At 34.7% G+C, this 15,923-nt stretch overlaps 1 protein-coding gene across 7 annotated transcripts in view; it reads right to left on the bottom strand.

The window, feature by feature from the left end:
- PDS5B (PDS5 cohesin associated factor B) overlaps positions 1–15,923 on the bottom strand; it is a 187,332-nt gene that overhangs the window by 44,626 nt on the left and 126,783 nt on the right. For all 7 annotated transcript variants that reach the window (XM_058547984.1, XM_058547983.1, XM_058547989.1 and 4 more), the window contains exons 20-21: positions 4,779–4,902; positions 1,737–1,895 (exon numbers count right to left, since the gene is read on the bottom strand). In XM_058547984.1, coding sequence (XP_058403967.1) covers positions 1,737–1,895; positions 4,779–4,902 — 283 coding nt within the window. The remainder of the gene's footprint in view (positions 1–1,736; positions 1,896–4,778; positions 4,903–15,923) is intronic.

Here is a 15,923-nt window from a genome sequence, read left to right as displayed (position 1 = left end):
CTATGGAAAACAGTACAGAGATTCCTCAAAGACTTAAAAATAGAAATACCCTATGATCCAGCTATCCCATTACTGGGTATCTATCCAACGAACCTGAAATCAATAATCCAAAGAGGCTTATGCACCCCTATGTTCATTGCAGCATTATTCACCATAGCCAAGAAGTGGAAGCAACCTAAATGTCCCTCAACTGACGACTGGATTAAGAAAATGTGGTATATATATACAATGGAATACTACTCAGCCATAAAAAAAGACAAAATCGTCCCATTTGCAACAACATGGATGCACCTGGAGGGTATTATGTTAAGTGAAATAAGCCAGAAAGAGAAAGACAAACACTGTATGATCTCACTCATATGTGGAATATAAACCAACACATGGACAGAGAAAACTGTACTGTGGTTACCAGGGGCAGTGAGGGTGGGGGGCAGGCACAAGGGGTAAAGGGAGTCATATATATGGTGATGGACAAAAAAAATGCACAACCCAAAATTTCACAATGTTAAAAACCATTAAAACATCAATAAAAAAAAAAGAAAAGAAAAGATTAAGGATATAGAAAACTTCAAACACATGATTAGCAAACATGACCTAAAGAATATATATGAAATATTGAACTTAGGGGAAGAAAAAGTGAGAGAGACAGCTGAAGAACACAGCCAGAGAAACTGGGAGACACTGGTAATTAACACAGGCCTTTGGAGGGGCTGGCCCAATGGCGTAGGGGTTAAGTTTTTGCGCTCTGCTTCAGCGGCCCAAGGTTTGCGGGTTTGGATCCTAGGCGCGGACCTACACACAGCTCATCAAACCACACTGTGGCAGTACCCACATATAAAGTAGAGGAAGACTGGCACGGATGTTAGCTCAGGGACAATCTTCCTCACCAAAAAGAAAAAAACAACATGGGCCTCTGGTCTCCAAATCACAGGGCTCTACCCATGTAAAGTTAAACAGCTACAAATCATTAGACATCTAATACATACAATTATCTTGACTAGTATCTCCACAAACTATTTTTCCATTGCCAATTAGTTTAAAAGTATTAATAGTATTAAAATATATTAATAGGATAGAAGAATAATGATGGATATGAAATGTGGTAATAAGATACACATTTCAAGAACTGTAACTATATTTTAAGAGAAGAAACTTTATCTCATATTTCTTTTAATTCTCCAAGGAACCTAGTACAGTGCTGAGCACACAGTAGACACAAAATTGATGGCTATCTGCTTATGTGTATAAAGACACACACACATGCATAAAACTCCACGTGAGGGGTCAAATTCTCCCAGACCCAAATACTCAGAAAATGGACACAAACAAAATCATTACTTCTTTCCAGTGTCTTCTCCCAGGGCTCTTTTAATTTTCTATTGTATATAGGGAAAGGAACAACTATTGTCACGACAACCATACTGTGAAATAGCTTGTCAGTTTTCCCATTTTTTAAAATAGATGTCATTACAAAAATTAAACCCCTGCAAAGTTGAAATAGAATCAGGTGATATTTTGTATTTATCAAGGAATGTATTTCAGGTCACGTGCCTATGCTCAACTAAAGAGACGTTTCAATGTTATTTTACTTATAATGGAGATACAGCATGTTAAAAAATAGGAAAACCTAAAATAAGGCAGCCACATGGAAGTGTTATTTATCTCTTTTCTCTCTGTTGTATAAAACTTTAGAAGATAACATTATGAAGAACACAAGTCTAAAAAGTATAAATTACCCGATCATTCATGAGAAGATCTTTCACAATGAAAGTAGCTACCAAAGACTTCAAAGGAGCAGCAAACTGATCAGGGGCAAGAAGAGCAATGTGACCAATAGTAACCAACGGTGTTATGAGATGTTCCAGGTTGCTTGGATCTAGGCTCTTATGCAGAGGCTGAAAATGAGGAAAGGAAAAATTCATTCAACTCTATAGATATACAAATAAACCATTCAACTATTTCATGTTCAAATTTACAAAACTACAAAAGTTTCAATACACATACATGGTATAAGTAGTAGCTCACGCTTACATTTACACTTCTATAGGTTATTTATGTCAAGAAGGCATCATGTTTAAATATTTTCAGTTTTGCCCAAGTCATATTTTAGAGGTAGGTAAAGAAACATTTCAGCATAGAGAATCATACTATGTATCACATATTTTACGATCACATACATGAATATCTTAGAGACTGCCAGGGCTCACCAATATCCACTTCTGTTCTACTTCCCGGGCATAAGGATAACTATACATGCAGCTTCCTCTGCAGTTAGGTGAGGATACATGAGTAAGTTCTGGTTACCAGAATGGGAGTGAAAGTAAGGTATGCCACGCCTGCACTGACACAGGTATGAGCCGTGTGTCTTCTCCACATTCTCTCTCTTTACTCACTGGCTGCCTTAATACCAAGGATCCAGTGGAACTTAAAGAGAAGCCAGCAGTCAAAAAGAGTCTGTGTGCCTAAGTCACTGATTAGAATGCAATCCAAACACCCAACTGGACTTTTTTCAGGAGCAAGAAATAAGCTTTTATTATGTATAGTCACATGCATTTCAGCGGATTTTAAGAGCATCAACTATTAAGTACTATAACAAATAAAACTATTTTTGTTATTCTGATGGGAAACCCAACCATTTACATGCATTTTGCTGTAACAAAAGAATGAGGCTCCTCATATATTCACATAGGATGATGTCTAAAATGTGTTGTTTAATTTTTAAAATAGGAAAATCAGAAGAGTGCTATAGGATGCTATCACTGGCATAAGGGGAGGGGGAAAGGGACTAAATGTGTGTGTATTTATATTACTTGTATATGAATAAAATCTTTCCAGAAAAGTACATTAGAAACTGATAACAATGATTGCCTCCAGGTAAAGGAACTAGATGGCTGGGGATACAGGGGTGGGGTGGCCACAGAGAAAACTCTTTACTATTTACTATATGGATATTTGTTTTGTTATCTTTTGATTTTGAAGCAAGTGAATATATTATTTATCAGAATTTTTTTTTTTTTTTTGGTGAGGAAGAGTGGCTCTGAGCTAACATCTGTTGCCGATCTTCCTCTTTTTGCTTGAGAAAGATGTCCCTGAGCTAACATCTGTGCCAATCTTCTTCTATTTTGTATATGGGATGCCACCACAGCATGGCTTGATGAGTGGTGTGTAGGTCCGCACCTGGGATCCGAACCCACGAACCCCGGGTGGCCAAAGCGGAGTGCGCAAAACTTAACCACTACGCCAAGAGGCCAGCCCCTCTATTAGAAATTTTAATGACACATTTTAATGAAGAGTTGATGCTGTATCCTCCAATACTGAACACCAAGAATTTTAGGCTTGAAAAACAATACAAAACTATGCTTTCCCAACGTATTAGGGCAATATGAGGCTTCGTTTAGTCAAAAGTATATTTAAATGAGTTTACTTCTTGCTATTCTTGATGCCTTCCCTCAATACTTCCATTGCACACGTAAGTGCCAGCCTGTTGTTTATATTATAAACAAAAATCTGACACTGTAGTTTTTTCCAATTAGTTTATTATAATGAGTGTGACAATTTTCCACAATAAGATAATAAAATCATCTCTGAAAAAACAAAATTAATGGCCAGACCCTGGATTAATAGTAACCTTATAAAGGCCAGATATCTCTACAAAACCTTTTCTCAGAAAGCCAACCACCCTTGTATGTTATATAGGAGGATTTCAGATTAGTTTTTTTAAGATGAAATAAAATAACAGATATAATATCAAAATGAAAATTCAAGTTATCGTCAGCATTATCCTCCTGCTCATCACTGAAAGGAACAAAAGATTTAATCAAGAAAAACAAAGGCTTTCGATAAATCAACATGAATTCATTGAAGTCATTCTCATATACAAAACCAGACTACAGAAAATACCTCCACCCCAAAATGCACAAAATTTAAAATAAATTGCTTCCTATCTACAGCAAAGACGCTGTTTGAAAGATAAAGAAAACTACTTTTGTTCCTCCTTCAGGTCTTTTAACATAACATTACATGAAAATATTAAAAAATTAGCATAAATGTTTCTAAAATAGAGATAACAAGTCACAGTATTTATGGTAGGTAGCTTCAGCTTAATTTCCAGATTGTTCTGACTTCATTCAAGGCTTCTGAACTAAAATTATAAGTTAGGATTTTATAGATTTTCTGCTTAGCTTCTATTTGCAATAAGAATACTAAAGACAGATACCCCCTAATTATAACAGATTCCAATAAAATTACAATGCTTATGTAGAAAGGGTAATAGTAATTTAAAGTATAGAAAAAATAATATGAAATATATATTGAAAAGACATTTTTAATCTGACAAAATTAGGTCAGTCATTAAGGTATAAACTTATTTACTTTACATTATCAATTAGTATTGATTTACAAAACCTCACACTTGAGTAGTTACCTCATAAACAGAAATCTAATTTTCAAACCTATAAACTGACAGAATAATCAGCTATTACTTAATATCAATAAGTATGATTTTACATATAATTACTTATTAATGAAAAATAGTTTCCTAATACTAAATGTATAAAGTAATGTCAAAAAATATTTTACAATTGTTTGATTTCTGAATTTGAGTTAGCATTAAGCAACTGAATAATCAGATATTTTCATGTTAACTACTCACCAATATTGATTACAATTCAAATTATGAAACTATAAAATGATGCGTCTCCAATGTGAACATTCTGTAACATCATTAATATTTACTTTTTAACAATAACATATGAAACAAAAAATTTTTTTCTCTTTACCTCAAATATCTGTGCAAACTGGGTCTCTTTACTAGAAAATATTGCATGGATACAATGGATAGCATATTTGGCTTGACGGGGAGGTCCTTTTTTAGATTTGTGATGTAAAACAGGTAGCAAAGCTCTAAAAAAAGAAAGAAAGAAAGAAAAACAATAAACCAGAAAAATCAACATGACTTCCACTAGATACTTAAATGCCTGTATTTTTTAAGTAATGTTTTGTAAAAATAAAAAAAGTCACAACATCTACTCAGACTCATTTTTAATCAATCTATAATTTTGTTTTGTAAATAACTATATTAAAAATCTAGTCCAAACAAGTATTTTTTTCCTCCTTTATACTTAACAACTATAAATACAAACAAGGATGGTGACCCTTTCTTCTTTTTAATGTCATTCCCATTAGCCTTTCACTGCTATCACTGCAGCTAAGCTTCTGCCACCTTAAACATAAGACCACTGGAAAGGCATCTAAATTGTTCCCTGTTTCTCAAGTCTCTTCCTCTTCCAATTCATCTTTCACTTTGTGCCAGAACAATATAAATAAAGGGAAATGTGACCAATACAAATTGAGTGCTTACTATGTGCCAGGCACTATCAAAATAGTCCCAAATCCTTGCTTTCATGCTATCAGCATATTAGGGACAAGACAAATGATAATACACAAATTAGCAAAATATGTGTCAGTTTCTTTCATCAGAAACTACGTAATCCAGAAAATAAGGAAGCGACATCTTTTAGGTACTAAATGAAAAGAATTAGTCAACCTAGAATTCTATTCCAAGCAAAAATACCTTTCAAGAATGAAGGCAAAATAAAGACTTTCAGACAAAGAAAAGCTGAGATAATTAACTGTATGCAGAACAATACTATAAGAAATATTAAAGTTATTCAAGAAGAAAAATATACCAGAAGAAAATATGAATACATAGCCAAAAAACAAAGAATGACAGAAATGGTAAATATGAGTGCACAAATACATCTATTATTGTTAATCTGAGATATTATCAAACTGGTTAGAGCAAAAATATCAACAAAATATTATAGAGTTTATAATACATATAGAAATTAAATATATGACAACAAAAGCCTGGAGGGGAAAGGCATGGAAGTATACACCTGCAAGGTTTTTACAATATACATTAATTAAGTAGTATAATTTTATTTGAACATAGATCAGCCAATAGTGAAGATAATAAAATTATTAAAAATATTCAATTAATCCCAAGGAGGGCAGAAATAGAGGGAAAGGGGAACATAGAAAAAGATGAAATGCAAACAAGTATCAAGATGGTAGCTTTAAACACAACCACATCGATCATTACATTAGATGTATATGGTCTAAGCATTCCAATTGAAAGACAAGGTTTGTCAAATTGGATTAAAACAACCAAAACAAAACATACACAAAAACAAAACAAAGACTATAGGATATTTACAAGAAATTCATTTTAAATATTAAGTCCCAGGAAGATTTAAAGTTAAAAAAAGGAAAAAGATATGCCTCACAAACACTAATATAAATAAAAGCAGAAGTGGTTACACTACTCTCAGACAACGATTACAGAATAAGGAAGATGACCAGGGACAAAGATATATGTTTCATAACAACACAGTCTGTTGACAAGGCTGTGGGAAATCAAGTACATTCATACACTACTACTGGGAATGCAAAATGGTAAAACCAATATGGAGGGGAATGTAGCAATACCTAGCAAAATTACAAATGCATTTATTCTACGGTATATCCACAAAACAAATACTTAAATATCAAATGACTGCTAGTGTAAGTAAAAAGAAAAAAGCAAGGTGGAGAAAAGTGTGTATAGTGTACTTTATCATTTATCTATCAAAGGGAGCATATGAATATACATACATATACACACTTAAACACATCCAGACAGACATGCGTGGAAGGACAATTTTTTTTTTTTAAGTTTTTCTATAGGTAAGAAGGAATAGGGTAGAGAATTGAGGAATAGAAGCTAGACCTCTTGGAATATACAAATGGTCCCTGGCTTACAATGGTTGGACTTATGATTTTTCAAATTTATGATGGTGCAAAAGCAATACACATTCAGTAGGAACCGTACTTCGAATTTTGAATTCTGATCTTTTCCCAGGCTAGTGATATGCAGTACAATACTCTCTTGTGATTCTTTGCAGGGGCAGAGGCAGCAAGCTGCAGCTCCCAGCCAGCAACACGATCATGAAGGTAAACAACCAACACACTTACAACCATTCTGTACCCATACAGCCATTCTGTTTTTCACTTTCAGTACGTATTCAATAAATTACATGAGATATTCAATACTTTATTATTATAAAATAGGGTTTTTGTTAGATGATTTTGCCCAACGATAGGTTAAGCTAAGTGTTCTGAGCATGTTTAAGATAGGCTAGGCTAAGCTATGTTTGGTAGCTTAGCTGTATTAAATGCATTTTTGACAATGATATTTTCAACTTACGATGGGTTTATCAGGATATAAATCCTAAGCTGAGGAAGCTCTGTATCTTGGTTTTTATATTGTCTTTAAAACCAGTGAATATTTCATATAATTAAGAAATAAAATTAAATTTTAAAAGAGCAACTTGTCAAAAAATAAAATGAAACAAATGGACAAAGTGTGTATTCATTTGTTGGCATAACTACACAAAGAAGAATCATTCCAAGTAACTTTAAAATACAGAATTTGACTGTAAATTCCTAATGTGATATACCCTAAATGCAAAAAAGAACTACCTAAACAAGTAAACAAACAACTGCTTTTAAGAATCACATTAATGGTACTACTGCTATTCTGAGACTGTTATGTATTTATTATGGGAAAATTCAAATAAGTTATTACATAATATCATAGTTTTACCATCCTGTGTTATCTCAGCATGGGGAAAAAGAGATACAAATTAAAATTTAAAAGGTTCAATAAAAACCCCGTAGTCCCGAATCTGAACTGGAATAATCCATGTAAACATAATGCATTTTACCTTACAAAAAAACTTTTTTTTTTTAGCTGTGTCCACTGAATCATCCTAGAAAACTGACCCACACATTAGCAACTAGTACCCACATGACTCACATTCTGATTTCTTAATACCATTCCCATTAAAAGGAATCAGGGCTCCTTAGGGAAATGGCTGATTTCAGGTCTGGGGCAGGACACATACAAGACGGGCCTGAAACAGCTTGTCATGCCAGATTGCAAAGAAATTACAACGATTAGTGGAGCTGTTCAAAAGGACTCAGGGGTCAACCTGAAAAGCCTCCTGGGTACGGATGGGACAACCTGAGCATCAATGAGAGTGATCACTGCAATTATCTAAAACACAAATACATGTAAATATGTGAGTTTATAATGATATTTTAAAAAGACAATAGCAGTTAATTGGTCACATCTGGAGGATACTAGTAAACTCACTCTTTATGTAACACTGGCGAACCAAAGAATAGATGAAAAGTTCCTCTTTATAAAACTATTCAGCTAACAACTGATTGAGTATCATCAGCTGCCAACATCATAAAAAGAGAAATATCCAGATATTATGTGCCTCCTGATAGAAGAGCATACTACCACCTATAAAGTGGTCCTGTAACAACAAAAAAGTTGAACCAGAATCAAATCAGGGCTCTGGATTCAACTATCACTTGACAGAAAATATAAGGAACCCGTTAAGGTATGCCAAAGGCATACAACTGGCAAAAATCAGTCCGTGTAAAACCGCAATAGAAAAAACGTGGTTTCTTTATTAAACATAAAGAGAGAAAGAACTGGAGGGGGAGCCTACAGGAGACAAGGGACTTAAGAAACTTATCAACCAATAACCATGTGAAAACCTTACTTGGATCCTGATTCAAAAAAAAAAAAGCCTATTAAAAAAAGTATTATATTTTTGAGAAAATTAATTGGATATTATTAACACTGTTAACTGTGATAAACGTACTGTGATTATTTTTTAAGAGTTCTTATCTTTTAGAGACTTAGATATATAGATGAAATGATATGTAGGCTGGGACTTGCTGTCAAACACAAGGGGAATAGGGGAAGTGGGTAGAATTATAAATTAAACAAAAGTGACTATAAGATATTCATATATAAGCTGGTTGGTGGATACATGGGAGTTTGCTACTTCCATATATGCTTGAAAATTTCAATAAAAAAATGTGTAAAAAACAACTAGAGTCTCACCAAAACACTATCCTTTTAGTTTATGATTTGTGGCTTCTTTGCAAAATGAAAAATTATTTTCCCGTTACTTCACTAACTAAACTTCCCAGATAAGACCTATCTTCTCATATAATTTTATTTATTTATTTATTTTTCCCCCCAAAGCCCCAGTAGACAGTTGTACGTCACAGCTGCACATCCTTCTAGTTGCTGTATGCGGGAGGCGGCCTCAGCATGGCCGGAGAAGCGGTGCGTCCCTGCGCGCCCGGCATCCGAACCCAGGCCGTCAGCTGCGGAGCACATGCACTTAACCGCTAAGCCACGGGGCCGGCCCTAAAAGAATATTTAATTTTTTTTTTTTTTTTGGTAAGGAAGATCAGCCCTGAGCTAACATCTGCCAATCCTCCTCTTTTTGCTGAAGGAGACTGATCCTGGGCTAACATCCATGCCCATCTTCCTCCACTTTATATGGGACGCCGCCACAGCACGGCTTGACAAGCGGTGCGTCGGTGGCGCCCCGGGATCCGAACCGGCGAACCCCGAGCTGCCACAACGGAGCGCGCGTGCGCTTAACCGCATGCGCCACCGGGCCAGCCCCAGACCTATCTTCTCATAAATCAGACTTTACAACACAAACATCCATAATCTCTCTCCCTAGTAGTCAAGACATAAATTGCAGGTCACACACAAGTAAGAAGCAACTTTGGTTGGGATTTTTTTTAAGACAGTATAAAAAATTTTAACCTCATCCAATTTTTTGCATACTCATTTAAAGAGAAAACAGAAATAAACCAAAACAAACAAAAAAAAAACAATTTCAAGAATTCTGAAGTACTATGCAGAGTCTTCGAAGTTAGTGAAATGTAAATGAAGCAACTACCTTCTGGCTGCTTTTTCTATTAATAAGTTCCTATTAAAAAGAATCCTTTAATATAGTAATAAATTGGAATACAAACCAACAGGGAAAATGAATTAACTTCAGCTACCAATTTAAACTTCTATAATTCCAGAAATACATCTTTGAGAATAAAAAATAATCCTCTTGATTAGAGCTTGATGAGAATACATATAGGCTAATGCCACCCATAGAAGTTGAACCCAAACATTATTTTAACAAAACTACACAAGTTTTAAATATATAAGGAAAAGCAAAAGGATAATAAAACATGCCAGAATGGTTAACCCTAGTTCTGAGGATCTAATGTGCAGCATGGTGACTACAGTTAATAATTCCGTGTTGTATATTTGAAATCTGCTGAGAGAGTAGATCTTAAGACTTCTTACCAAAAAAAGAAACTATGTGAGGTGATACATGTGTTAATTAACCTGATTGTTGTTATCATTCCACAATGTATATGTATATCAAATCATCATGTTTACACTTTAAATATATTATAATTTTATTTCTCATTTATGTCTCAATAAACCTGGACAAAAGAATGGTTAACAGTGAGGGGGAAGAGAAGAGTATGGTAATTTATAGAAGCACAAACAAATGTTCAGCGTTATTGATAGTTTTCTGTTAATTGAGTTGTGTTCTACGTGAATATATGTTCTTTTTATTGTTTTTACATCTTATGTTATATATTATGAATGAAATATTTAACAGCAAAACTTTTGGAGCCATTTAAATCTTTATCTGTGGCAAGTAATTTTAAAGTGAAAGAGTCCACAGCAAAACACCTGTGTTAGAATGCTGAGTGATACCTGCAATGGTTGGGTCACAATAAAACTCACTGTGCATTATGCTTGCACTTTATGGAATGTTCAGGAATTGAAACAGGCTGTAAAAGCAGGAGGTAGGACAGGAGGAAAAATGAACATGTTCTCTGAGGAGCTGCTCTGATGTCAGATTATATCAAGTCCTGAGGGAATTTCCATCAGCTGAGTGAAAACTAACTTTGATCGTTTTCCTAGATCCTAAAGTTTAATTTTTATGTAGTTCAATTTGGGAAAATGTACATCCTCAGATAGTGACTGTGCACTGCTGATCAACAGACCTAATAAATTTACCAGGAGAGTCAAAAAAAAGAATCCTTTATTCTCTCATTAAATTGACTTTCTTCTTTCAAATGCAAGTTTTTTTCTCCTGGTGATAATCATATACATGCAGAAAACATAAACAAAACTGAAAAATAGATTAAAAACACTAAACAAAAAACTCAAAATTCCACTATTCTGATATAATTACTGTCAACATTTCTGTCAACATTTAAAATTTCTCTACACATACATAAATATATTAAACAAATGAGGATACAAAATACATACTATCCGAAAACATTTTTTCATCCACCAGTGTTGTAGATAACCCTTCTTCGTCAAGTATTGCTAAACACTATTCTGCTTAATGGTCACATAGCTCTTTAGTGGATGGCTATACCACAACTAATCTAACCAATCTCCTACTGGCGAGCATTTGGATGGTCTCTTTCTCTCTTTTTTTTAAACCTTAACAACAAAACCATGAACATCCCTGTGCTAGTTATTTACCTACCGAGCTTTAAGCCTATCCTATAATCTGCTCTGAGATCCTGGAGCTGTAAATCTGCAAATTACGTTTCCCAGACTCCCTCAAGAGCTAGTTTCCTGTTAGGTTCTTCTAGTAAGAGACACCAGAGCTTCTTGAGGCATTCTGTGCAGTGGCTTCACCACCCCTCAGCAACAACCAGGCCACCCTGACTTTGACAGCTGGGTGATGTTGACGGGGCTCTCCCACCCAATTGGGCAGGCCTTAACACTATTCTTCCCAGTTGTTCCACCAGCCCTAAGGGTGGTACCTGCTTCCAGAAATTCATAATCTTTGGGTTACCAAAGCAACTTTTTGCTCTTTCATCCTTCAAACATCTGTATTAATTAATTTATGCTTAAAATACCTAGTATGGTTTCTGTTTCTCTGACTGGACCCTGAACCATATAATCATTACATAGACATCTTTTCTAATTCTCTCTGGGATAAGTTCCTAAAAGTGAAACTGCAGTGTTAAAGACTACACACATTAGTATGTATTACCAGATTTACTAACCCAGAAAAGCTGCATCCATTTATACTCCAACCAAGACAGCATCACTGGAATGCTAGTTAACATTGGTTGTAGCACATGAGTGTTTCTATCTGTATTTTCCTGGATTACTATTAGTAGGCATAAATGTCTTTTCTTGATTTGGGGGCTGGAAGTATTTCCTGTTTGTGAATTTCCTGTTCATTCCCTTTCCCAGTATTCTACCATGAGACTTGATTGTTATTCTTTTGCTACGAGTCTTTATACATTACAGATACTAACCTTTTCTAAGTCATATATATGTTGAAAATAGTTTCCCAGCGTACCATTTGCGTTTCTTTTTTTCATGATTTTTGCTTTTGTCTAAATAGTAGTCTCCCTCCATTAAAATATAAGGACAGAGATTTACCCTGTACTGTTCATTTCAACATTCTCAATACCTTATACACAGTGGAAGCTCTAAAAATATTTTTTTCAACAGATTTTTAAAAACTCAATCCATCAATATTTCATTTATGACTTGACATTAGTGTCCCTTCCCCCACAAAAAAAGGAGTTACAGAAATGCACTGGTTGCTGATATTTTATTAATTCATTTTATATACCTAAAATATTAGCTAAATACAGAATTTATCTTTGACTTATCTGGAATATATGTAAAAAGACAAGCAGTCTATATTAATTTTTCTTTTCAAAACAGGTAATCTAATTTTTCCTATTTTCTTTGCTAAATATTATACGCCTCCACCCAGTACTATAGGATTGCAAATTTCTTGTATACTTTACTTCTAGGTCTTCTGATTTTTACTCCTATGATATTTTCAAAATGGTTGGTGGTATATAAGGACAGCTTTGGATTTTTACATACTTATTTTGGCTATCTTGTTTTTAGTAGCCTTCAGTTGATTCTCTTGGATTTTCCAAGAAATATGGTAACTTTGCTTCCTCCTTTCCAACACTTGTACCTCTTATTCTATTTTCTTATGTAATTATATCAGCTACTGCTTCCAAAACAATGTTTAAACCATCGCAGAGATAGTGTATTTTCTCATCTTGTTTCTGATTTTACTGGGAATGCTTCTAGTGTTTTACCATATCATGACGCCTATTGGTTTAAGAGATATTTATTATGTAATGAAGGTATTTAAGCCTATTATTGGGTTTAAGTATAAACAGACTGTTCGTTTTTTTTTATCAGAGGCCCTTTCAGCATCTATCAAAATGATCTACTGTGTGTGCCCTTTCCCTTTACTCATTCATACAATGAACTGTAACATCAGTATTAGGCTTACTAATACCAACTCTCTCTGTATTCCTGGAATTAACCACATTTGGCCATAGTATATTCTTGTTATACTGTAGTAAACTCTCTTTTTGCTAATATTTTACTTAGAATTTTGCACCAATATTAGTAAGATTTGTCTGAGTATTCTTTGGGGAGATATCTTTTATCAGGTTTCAGCATTCCTGTGAGTTATCTTGGCTTTATAAGAAGTAATCTGAAGTCTTTTTTTTTTTTTTCCTATGCTCTGAACATTTAAAAAGAATTAGAATTCCTGGTTTCTTATAGCTTTGAAATACCTCCTTTAACATATAACTTTTACTGGCACTTTTTATTTGAGGGTAATTTTCTCCATTTCTTTTATATTTATAGCCTATTAGATTTTTCTCTTCCCTCTTCTTGAGCCAATTTTATTGATTTACGTCATCCTTAAAAAAAAACCCAGGTTTTCAAATATCTAAAACATAGATATAGCCACATCGAAAACTTAAACACTGAGAATAAAATGATGAGAAAAGACAAATCAGAGATAAGCAAACACGAAGAAAAATGGATTTAGGGGCATAAGCAAAACTAAATGCAAAGAGAACAAGCATACAACATGGCAGTCAGAGTGACTTCGCGATAAAAAGGGGAAATACATTTCCTGAGTCCTTGTACCCTAAACACATTTGCCCTTAAACAGACCTTGGCTAGTTAGGAAATTCTTGGTTACTTTCTCTTTGTCCATCAAAACTCTCTAGCTGGGGGTCAGCCCGCTGGCGCAAGCGGTTAAGTGCGCGTGCTCTGCTGCAGCGGCCCGGGGTTCGCCGGTTTGGATCCCAGGCACGCATCGACGCGCTGCTTGGCAAGCCATGCTGTGGCGGCGTCCCATATAAAGTGGAGGAAGATGGGCACGGATGTTAGCCCAGGGCCAGTCTTCCTCAGCAAAAAAAAAAGAGGAGGATTGGCAGATGTTAGCACAGGGCTGATCTCCTCACAAAAAAAAAAAAAAAAACTCTCTAGCTGTTGAATCATTAACTTCAGAAATCTTATGTGGTTGAAGAGAAATAAGTCAGCTTCATTACTTTTCCATCGTACATGACCTATTTCTTTTTTTTCTTCCCTTGTTGTTTCTGAAATCACTTCTGTAATCCCTGAAAATTCAGTAAATTCCATCAGGATATTTTCTTAAAACATGAACCCTCTTGATCTCCACATTCATGTTTTCATTCATTCTAAAAAGTTTACTATTTTTTTTTAATATTTTCCATTTCCCATGTCTTCTCCACAAACACCAATTATAGCTTTTCACTATCTACAATTCGTTCTCTTTAACCGCCTTCATTTCTTTGCCCACTACCTCCACATTTTATGCAATTTCTCAAGCTCAGCCTCTAGCTTACTGATTACACTTTCTATATTGTTTACTCTGCTCCTTGCTGCTTGTAATAAATCATATTCTATAATGCAAATATGTTTCTGCTCTTTTTTACCCTTAGCTCTGCCACTTTCCTTTTCATATATCATCTTACCACTTTTGTTTTTTTTTTTTCCAGATGTCATTTGCTGTTTAACTTTCTTGGCAGTTTAGAACAGCTACCTAAAATTTTCTTTTTTCCTAGAAAAATTCACTTCTTCCAAATAGTGCTTATTCAGCTATCTTTTGAATGCTAAAACATGGGTTTCATGTTTGTTAATTTATTTGTGTTGTGTTAATTCATCTTTGATAACAGACATTATCTCTTAATAATAGATAGAAATTCTCTCTTAATAATCTCTTAATTTAATAAACAAAAATGCAGACAGTGTCTCCCTGATGACTGAACATTGAACACTTCTCTTAAAAAATTAACATCAAAGCTCCCAACTCAGGCTACATTTGCTTAATCAGCTGGCTACATAGCATGGAGGAGGGAGCTGGGACTAAAGGTAGTAAATCCTTTATCTCTATGTAATTTCTCTCCAAGTCTGCTAAACCCTTCCAATGATGAGAAACAGCTCCACCTGGACTACGGCTATATCCTATGCCAAAAGGAGACTCGCAGTTTTGGCACATCTGCCTACTTTGGGGTGAGCCAGACTTCTGAGAGAGAGGCTGAGTTAGACCGGAACCCATAACTCATTATCATTTTTGTTCAGTGGGTCAGCACCTAATTTTTTCTGTGCCTGTAAAATTCGTAATAAGACATTTGCATCATGATTCTACTCTAAGCCTTACTTCTTCTAAGCTTTGCTCCTCCTGTTAAAGAAAATAGGTCAGCCCCCTCCCCCAAAAATGGTAATGACCACAAAGTCTCTCCTTTAGTTCTATTACAGCTGAAATCAGGTTTTCCTTATTTCTCTCAAAGCTTGAGAGAAGTCAGCAAATGACAGAACACTATATATTCTCTTATACAACTGATTCAGGGATATGCGTATCAATTGTCAATGTTCTCACATTCAGTTCAGTCTAAATGGCTGATCTAGCACCAACTCTGTCAGGTTTGTGGACAGAAACTAACCGTAGAGTCTACTTAGATACATTTTTCTTTTGGTTCTTTTGAATTATTTTGGTGAGATTAAGGGAAAATAATTTAATAAATATTCAATTTAATAAATATTCACTTAACTCTATGATTTTTCCTCAAAATCAATTCACCCAATTTAATAATTTAAAACATAAAACCTGCACATATATTCTATCTCCTGGGAGACATATACTCTGAGTTACTTC

This window comes from Diceros bicornis, chromosome 9, assembly GCF_020826845.1.
Source record: "Diceros bicornis minor isolate mBicDic1 chromosome 9, mDicBic1.mat.cur, whole genome shotgun sequence".
Taxonomy (NCBI): Eukaryota; Metazoa; Chordata; class Mammalia; order Perissodactyla; family Rhinocerotidae; genus Diceros; species Diceros bicornis.
This window is presented reverse-complemented; position numbering and strand designations above follow the sequence as displayed.